General features: G+C 49.5%; 1 protein-coding gene across 5 annotated transcripts in view; it reads left to right on the top strand.

Moving 5' to 3' along the window:
* PRKG2 (protein kinase, cGMP-dependent, type II) overlaps positions 1 to 4,387 on the top strand; it is a 98,436-nt gene extending 94,049 nt beyond the window's left edge. For all 5 annotated transcript variants that reach the window (XM_015416475.1, XM_015416474.1, XM_015416473.1 and 2 more), the window contains 3 exons: positions 1,233 to 1,295; positions 1,475 to 1,541; positions 4,292 to 4,387. In XM_015416475.1, the coding sequence (XP_015271961.1) occupies positions 1,233 to 1,295; positions 1,475 to 1,541; positions 4,292 to 4,387 (226 nt within the window). The remainder of the gene's footprint in view (positions 1 to 1,232; positions 1,296 to 1,474; positions 1,542 to 4,291) is intronic.
* The last annotated feature ends 4,747 nt before the right edge of the window (positions 4,388 to 9,134 follow it).

Below are 9,134 nucleotides of genomic sequence, written 5' to 3'. Positions count from 1 at the left end.
CCAGCTTGCCAGGCATCCCGCAGCCGTGGGGCAACTGGGCAAGTCAAGGGAAGACATGGGGGTGTGGCCTAATATGCTAATGAACTGTGATGTTGGGGTGTGTGGCCTATTATGCTAATGCGTTTCTGCTGTTGGGTGTGGCCTATTATGCTAATGAGTTCCTGCTGGGCTTTTTCTACAAAAAGAGCCCTGGGACGTAGTCTTCAGATCCCTCACCATCCTCATTGCCCTCCTCTGGACACGTTCCGGCTTGTCTGTATCCCTTGATGTAATATTGAATCGACCACTAGAGGGAGCAAAACACATTCATAAAAGGGAAAAAAAACCCAAAGGAACAGGGACACACAAGCAACAAAAATGAGAATGCGGAAGAGCCCCATGATTTACTCCCACTTTGGAGTCTTGATTTGAAGGCAAGGTACAAACTACAGTTTACCAGTTACATCCAAGTGGCTATCTATGAACCGTTTGCTCTGAACCCAGAAGAATCTAGTTGTCTGGCCATGCATGGGGAAGAAGAATGAGTGCCGGGACCCAAGGATCCCCTGCACCTATTCACTTATCAGCAAACCATGATTTCCCATTACATCTGAGCTAAGCTGCTACCTCTTCTCCTCCTGTTAACTGATTATGAGAGAGCCCCTTTGGTTCCTCTGTTTGAATGGAACCTTTCGTTCTGGTTGCTAGGCAACTGACATAAAATTGAGCTTCCAAATACAGGTCTTTAAGCCATTTTAACACGGTGGGTTGGATCCAGCCAGGTTTTTTGCTCAAATCTTGGCTAGTTCCTCTCCTCATTAAATCCCAAATGGCTTTTGTCCATGGGGGTCCCCGCAATTCCCAACATAGAGCACAGACTCTAAACTGGGAGAACTGAGTTTGATTCCCCACTCCTCCACATGCAGCTGCTGGTGTGACCTTGGGTCAGTCACAAGTTCTCTCAGAGCTGTTCTCTCAAGGGCAGTTCTCGAAAGAGCTCTCTCAGCCTCAACTCCCTCACAGGGTGACTGTTGTGGGGAGGGGAAGGGAAAGGAGATTGTAAGCTGTGGGGAGGGGAAGGGGAAGGAGATTGTAAGCTGAAAGGCAGGGTATAAATCCAATCTCCTCCTCCTCCTCCTTCTTTTTCTCTATCACTTCAGATTGTACCAGAAAGCTGATAACTAACAGTGAAGGTAACACTATTACTAAATGATGAAACATATTATGCAACGCTTTTATTTCTTTATTTTTAGACAAAACCCTACCGAGAGAATAGGAAACCTGAAGAATGGCATACATGATATAAAGAGGCACAGGTAAAGGGAGAGTGGAGCGAAGGCGCTCAGGGGGGTGTCCCGTACATCAGGATCTCATCTTTTGTCCCTCTTCCTGTGAGAGCTAAAATCTGTTGCCTTTCAGGAAATGTGTGCCTTTTGTTTAGGATAATCCACCGGTGAAGCTGGCTTCTATGGGTCTTTGTGTTCTTCTCTGCTAGGTGGCTGAACGGTTTCAATTGGGAGGGACTCCGAGCCAGGAAGATCACATCGCCTTTAAAAAGAGAGGTACGGAACCCGGTGTATTTTTAACATCAAGGCTGCTTTCCTTGAGCTTGCATGCCTCCCTCCATCTTCCCCCTTCCCCCCTTTTTTTGTGCAGTGCATGATGAAAGATTCCTGACTTGAACCAAACTCCAGCTTCCTGTGGTATTGAAATGCAGAAGCCCCCACATGAACTGCCATTTTGCTCCACACCAAGTGAGATGAAACAGGATTTAAAAAAATAATAATAGAAATTTGATTTGGGGCTCCTTCACTTATACATCGTGGGGAACTGGAGCTTGTTTCAGACCTGAACACATGAATCATGCCCTGTGCAAAGAGCAGCGAGGGGAGTGCATGAGGAACGAACCGCACTGGTGACCAGTTGTGGCTTGTGTGCGTGCCATGTGCCAGTTTGGTGTAGTGGTTAAGTGCGCGGACTTTGCTCCAGCTGTGCTTGGAAGGAGCACGATGTCATGTGGGACCTCCCAAATAAAGCTAGGGCATGCTGTATTCCATCTCGGGAATAATCTCCTTGTGGGAACAGTCTTGTGCTTTTTTCTGCCTCTCCACACTATGATGTTGTCTGCTCCCAGGTCTAATAATAGGATTGCCGGTCCTCCTGCTATGGTGGGAGGCCCCCCTTTGATCACTGCTGACAAAACTGCTTTAAAAACTGCCACCAGCCTCTGCACCAATAAATCACTTCCAGGTACAACCCAGAAGTGACATTGGGTAGCTCTAGGAATCACCAAAAACTCCATGATTTTACCATAGCTCCCCCCCCCCTCCTCCTCCTCCCTTATGGTGACCCTGCAAATTAATGACCTCCAAAATGTCCAATAATTAACAAGTCTTGCTCAGGTCTTGCAAACTGAGGGCCTTGACTTCCTTGACTGAGTCAATCCATCTCATGTTGGGTCTTCCTCTTTTCCTGCTGCCTTCCACTTTTCCGAGTCTTATTGCCTTTATTGTTGTGGCTTAGCATGTCTGAATGGACTTAAAGTCCCCTGGACACCAGCGAACCTGCACTGGTGGGCACTGAAGGGCCTAACTACATGTTACACCACTTATGGTCCAGCCCAGGTCCTGTCAAACCTGACACGTGCTCTGAGTTCCATGCTGAAACTTCTCAGCCATGTAGGGAACTGGTTTGGATCGGCATGTGGGGAGAGGGGGCATAAACCTCCCCCCACTCCGTTTTTCTGACCCGAAGACGCCCTGGAGAGCTGCGCTTGGAAAAACGTACGTGGGCAGATGGGTTACACATAATGTTCCCCAATAGGGCAAGTAGCAGCTTCGTAATGTGTCGTTGCCGTGACCTGGATGGCCCAGGCTAGCCTGATCTCATCAAATCTCAGAAGCTAAGCAGGGTCAGCTCTGGTTAGGACCTGGATGGGAGACCGCCAAGGCAGCTCAGGTTGTCTGTGCAGAGACAGGCAGTGGCCAACCACCTCTGAATGTCTCTCGCCTTGGAAACCCAGCAGGGTCACCATAAGTCACTTGAAGGCACTTCCCACCACCAGAGTATAGTTAATCCCTGTACTGGCCGTTGGGATTTGTGCCACCAAAGTTAACTGCGTTTGGCTTCAAACTGAAGACTGAGGCTTGATTTTTAATGGGATGACAGGGAGGCAGAAAAGCTCACGCCACATCTTGGTTAACTTGGGTTGATACCTCTGCAAAGCCATCTACTTAGCTGCTTTCACGCCATGTTACCTATTTGTGCTTGATACCAGTTGAGGTCTAGTTCTGACTGGAGGGTTGCCAGTGACGGGGCGCTCGTTGGAGTCAAAAGAGTTTGGGAGCCAGAACTGTTAATTGCTTGGGAACAGAGTAAATAGAGGCACGTTATAGCCCAGTCTCGTCAGCTCTCGTAAGCTAAGCAACTCAGATGGGAGACCACCGAGGAGGAAGGCAATGGCAGATGACCTCTGCTTCTTACTTGCCCTGAAATCTCCTTCCTGCGGTCACCGTAAGTGAAAGCATTTTGAAGGCGGTTTAAGTTCCACCTTCCCTACTGGGGTGGCCGTGGGCAGAGCTTTCACGCAGAGGCCTGGTGCTGGTCCCCCATTCCCCCTTGATGTCAGAGCAAAGGAGGTTCTGTTCTTTTCTTTGCTCCAGCTGTGCTTGGAAGGAGCACGATGTCATGTGGGACCTCCCAAATAAAGCTAGGGCATGCTGTATTCCATCTCGGGAATAATCTCCTTGTGGGAACAGTCTTGTGCTCTTTTCTGCCTCTCCACACTATGATGTTGTCTGCTCCCAGGTCTAATAATAGGATTGCCGGTCCTCCTGCTATGGTGGGAGGCCCCCCTTTGATCACTGCTGACAAAACTGCTTTAAAAACTGCCACCAGCCTCTGCACCAATAAATCACTTCCAGGTACAACCCAGAAGTGACATTGGGTAGCTCTAGGAATCACCAAAAACTCCATGATTTTACCATAGCTCCCCCCCCCCAGTTATTCCTAGAGATATCCATTGTCACTTGTGGGTTGTACCCGGAAGTGCCGTGGTGATCTCGGCGATGTCACTGATGTAACCAACCCTATTCAATAAACTAGCAGCAAAAACCACGCTAAGGGTGCCACACGCAGAGGAAGAAACTTGTTGAATCCCAATGCTAGGAGGCAACAACTAGGGAAGGCCTTAGCCTCTGTGTCCTGTCTGTTGGAAACAGGACGCTGGACTAGATGGACCACTGGTCTGACTCAGCACCTCCTGTGTTTGGATGACACGTCAGACTGAAGTCTCTTGTTAATTCTTCTTTAGCTTTCAGGTCCAATGGATTACAGCTATTTCGACAGATACCCCCCAGAGCAGAGCATCCCACCAGATGAGCTTTCGGGCTGGGATAAAGATTTCTAAGAGGACCGGCGCCGCACTTTGTGAATCGATCTTCTAGACAGCCACCGATTGTCTGCACCAGCCACCAACATCCTTGTTAAGAGCTCTGCCCAGTGCCTGGCTGCATTAACATCCGTGAGAGTTGTACGATTAGATTCAATGCCGTGTGGACCACACCCCAGTTCATTCCGTAACCTCCCAAAGGGTCTGTGCACAAGAAGTCGCTCTTCGGAGGACGGAAGCAGAGGGGCCCAGGGTCCAGGAAGCATCGTTCCCCCGCTGAATTGCAGGCTGGATTCTCCATACCCCTCTTGCAGAGGTGCGCGGTGCATTTGTTAAGATCAGCATCTGTGGCTCAAGGGCGTTTTGCATAAAATGCCACTGTGAGTAAGGCTGGACCCGGAGATGAAAAATGAAGGAACACCAGAGGTGGGGTGGGGGAACAGAGGTGCATTCTAATTAGTTTTGTGTAGGTGACCTTTTAATTTTCCCCCCATCAGGGAAAACAAAGCCCACAATCTTGTAAAAAGCGTACTCCTAGATATTTAGGCAAGCCCCTAGCATTTATATAGGGTTGTATCTAGGGCTGCCAGTTGTGGGCTTGGGACTGCAGAGTTGCCAGGTTCCTCCTGGCCACCAGTTGTGGGGGGGGGATGGTGGGGTAGGGTGGCCAGCTCCAGGTCTGGAAACTCCTGGAGATGTGGAGCCTGGGGAGGACAGCGACCTCAGTGGGGCGCAATGCCACATAGAGTCCATCCTCCAAAACATCCATTTTCTCCAGGGGAGCTGCTCTCCGTAGTCTGGAGATGAGCTGTAATTCCAGGGGATCCCCAGGTCTCGCCTGGAGGCTGGCAACCCTAGGTGGGAAATCCATGAAGTTTTGGGGTACTGCCTGCGGAAGGCAGGATGTGTGGAAGGGAGGGACCTCAGCAGGATGTCATGCCCCCCAAAGCATCCGTTTTCTCCTGGGAAACTGCTCTCTGTAGTTTGAAGATCAGTTGTAATTTTGGGGAACTTCCAGGCCTCCACCTGGAGTTTGGCAACCCTACCTTCTGCATCCTATCTTCTGCCAGTAGGGTGGAGTTGGCAGTGGGGTTTCCCTGCCTTCCCATTCTTACTGCAGTGCACTGAGCCCCCTGAAATTTGGGGGGACGGGGAGCAAGGGACCCTCGGGAACAGGAGTGGGGACAGAATGGTCTACAGGGGGAAATCACTTTTCCGCACCAAAGGAAGTGATGTTACAAACAGCAACCTTGGACCAAAGCTGTATTGCAAGCTAATGCATGAAACGCATCCTTACAGGGGGAAAATCTAGTCATACCAGTAGAAACCAGACTAGTTGTCTAAAACATACTGGGTTGGACCCCACCAGGTTTTTGCTGATGAAAAAGGGAGAGTGGAGGCCCCTTTGACCACCGAAAAGGTAATGTTAGGGGTCATGGAACCTGCATTGAAAACTGCAAGATGGCAGGAATCGGTTTCAAAGAGTTAGGCAAGGTTGAACTAAAAGCTGTCTGGATCCAGCCAATGTTCCCTCTAAACTGAGTTAGTGTGAGCCAGCTCACCGTTTTTTAGCCTCCAGCTCACACCTTTTTGTCTTAGCTCAGGAAGGATGGCTCCAGAGCAAACTAATTTATGCAGTAGCCAAATCGCTCGCTCACAACTTTAACGCCAGTCGCTCACAAGGTAGAATTTTTGCCCACAAGGCTCCACAGGCTTAGAGGGAGCATTGGATCCAATCCCATAAGATGACCGGTTGAGTTTCCATCAAGAAATCCAGTGATTATCGAAGAATGGAACTGCAGTCGGGTAACTTCCTTTAAAAAGGTAAAGGTTTCCCTTGCTCGAAAGCCAGTCGAGTCCGACTCTAGGGTTGCAGTGCTCATCTCCGTTTCAAAGCCGAAGAGCCAGCGCTGTCCGAAGACGTTTCCGTCGTCATGTGGCCGGCATGACTAAACACCAAGGTGCACGGAACGCTGTTACCTTCTTTTAGGTAACTACAATTCTCCCCCCTCCCAAATATCATTTGCAATGTTTTTAATTCTAGGTTTTGGAAACGTTTTCAAATGTTTTAAGGTATACACTTGAAATAAAGTGTGGGCCTAAAAACGTGATGTGAGAACGCAGTAACTTTGGTTTTAACTATCACTTTCATATAGGGTTGCCAGCTCTGGGCTGGGAAGTACCTGGAGATTTGGGGGTGGAGCCTGAAGATGGCAGATGTTAGGGAGGGGAGGGGGTTCAGTGGCGTATAATGCTATAGAATCCACCTTCCCAAGCGGACATCTTCTCCAGGTGAACTGATCTCTCATCTGGAGACGGGTTGTAATTCTGGGAGATCTCCAGGTGCCGCCTGGAGGCTGGCAACCCTCATTTCATATGAGAATGCTCATCAGGAGATCTAGATTGGCTGTGGTTTATTTTTGGTGGTCTGCTTGATGGCAAACCTGTGTTAAACAGCCCTTTAGTTTGCTCATTGATCCTTGGTTTCTCATCTCTTTGAGCGCTTCCGTTCAGCTGTGACTCTTGTCCAGGCGAGCACTCTTCCCCCTCTGTTGTTCTTCATCTGCCAAGCACACCAGCAGAGGCCTTCTGCTCTTCAGATTCGCAAACCAGAGATCGTTCGTGATGAACGTGAGCCTCACCCGTTGCCGCGCTCGCAGGCCCTCTCCCCCGGTACGGCATGCCAAAATGAAAGTCCCCGATGAATGCCAGTTAGTCATGGTGTCTGAATGTGGAAGTGTTGACAAATTGAAGTGTTGGGGGGGGGGTTTCCTCCAGCAATGGAGATCCTAAACCAGAGTTAAACCACAGTTCTCAGTTACTGGGAAAGAGAAAATACAAACCTTGGTTTATTGAAGTGCCAGATGTCAGAGGAAACTGATATTCTCTTCGAGACTTCAGTCGTGAATCTTGTTCCGCCACAGGAGAAAGAGAAGGGATTGCTCAACGGAAAACGAGGTTCAAGCTCGCCATGGGGGAAAACGAAGCCCAACACCAGTTTGTTCTTGATGACCGAATAGAAGCTTAGGGACAAAGCACTGTGAGCACCTTAACTTGAATTATTCTTCTAGTGGATGGTTTACGTTTGCTTTTGTTTCATATAATACAACTCCAGGAGTTTGCAACCCAAGCACACTGGCCATGTTGAAGCAGAAGAAAATAGAGAAGCATAGATCGGTCTTTCGGGTAGAATATTTTTGTACGCTAGAAGAGTTTTGATTCTTAATACGTTGGTTAGACTGAGGAATCAAAAGATTTCTATTTTTGCATTGTGGAACAATTGCTTCAGATGGAGCGCTACGGATTTATTGCCAGTGGAGGCAGAATGGGTAAGGGAGATTGCCGTGAGACCACTGGAGAGGTTGGCAGGATTATGGACTCAGGGATGATCGGGTCGAAGTTCCCAGGCTGATTGCGGACTGGCAACCGGCTGGTGGCTTTCATGGGATCTTGAAGTAGGGGTGGAATAAGGTCTTGCCAAAATGGCTTAGCTCCTGAATTTGCTAATGGTGCCTATGGACAGTGGGTGGGTACAATGATGGCTGCTCGTCTTAGGTTGGTTGCTTGTGAATGCCTCACACGGAATGGCAGCCGCACACAACTGGTCACACGGTACAGCGGATTTTACCAGCCACTCCCGCCCTCTCCTCACATGCACACTGTTTTTCTGATTGTTCAGGGCTGTGTAGTAAAAGTCAGTCAACTTGAGGTGGTTAGCCCAAACCTGGTGGGTGAGAATTGAAGTACACAACAATCTAAATTTGGGAGGGGGGGGCATCAAGTCACAGCTGACTTATGGCAACCCTGTCGGGTTTCCAAGGCAAGAGACAACCAGGGGTGGTTTGCCATTGCCTGCCTCTGTATCATGTCCCTGGTATTCCTTGGTGGTCTCCCATCCCAATACTAGAAGAAGAAGAGAAGAGATTGGATTTATACCTCGCCCTTCACTACCTGAAGGAGTCTCAGAGCGGCTTACAATCTCCTTTCCTATCCCTTCCCTTCCCCACAACAGACACCCTGTGAGGTCGGTGGGGCTGAGAGAGCTCTTTTGAGGACTGCTCGTGAGAGAACAGCTCTGACAGAATGGTTTGCCCAAGGTCATCCAGCAACTGCAAGTGGAGGAGTGGGGAATCGAACCCGGTTCTCCCAGATTAGAGCCCGCGCACTTAACCACGACACCAAACTGGCTCTCTAACCAGAGCTGACCCTCCTTAGCTTCTGATGAGCTCAGGCTAGCTTGGGCAAGCTAAACCTTACGATTGAATTGTTTCTGATATCTAATCTAAACATCAGTGGGTGTAAAGCGTTGTCAAGTCGTGGCTGACTTCCAACCATCCCGGAGGGGTTTCCAAGGCGAGAGATGTTCAGAGGGGGTTTGCCACTGCCTGCCGCAGCAGCCCTGGACTCCCTCAGTGGGCTCCCACCAGGGCTATTTTTGGGCAGGAACGCACAGGAACGGCGTTCCGGCTGGCTTCCAAGTTGGCCACACCCAGCAGGAACTCATTAGCATAACAGGCCACACCCAACAGCAGGAACTCATTAGGACTGGCTACATTAGGGGTGTGTGGCCTAACATGCAAAGGAGTTCCTGCTACAAAAAAGCCCTGGGTTTGGACAACAAACAAGGTAAACAGAATAAGAAGGGAAAGGTGGGTGTGGCTGGATGACCACACTTCTGGTAACATGGGGGTGCGGCCTAATATGCTAATGAGCAGTGCAGTCAGGGGGTGTGGCCTAATATGCTAATGAGTTCCTGCTGGGCTTT

This window comes from Gekko japonicus, unplaced genomic scaffold (genome assembly GCF_001447785.1).
Source record: "Gekko japonicus isolate JY-2015 unplaced genomic scaffold, Gekko_japonicus_V1.1 scaffold2210, whole genome shotgun sequence".
Lineage (NCBI taxonomy): Eukaryota > Metazoa > Chordata > Lepidosauria > Squamata > Gekkonidae > Gekko > Gekko japonicus.
This window is presented reverse-complemented; position numbering and strand designations above follow the sequence as displayed.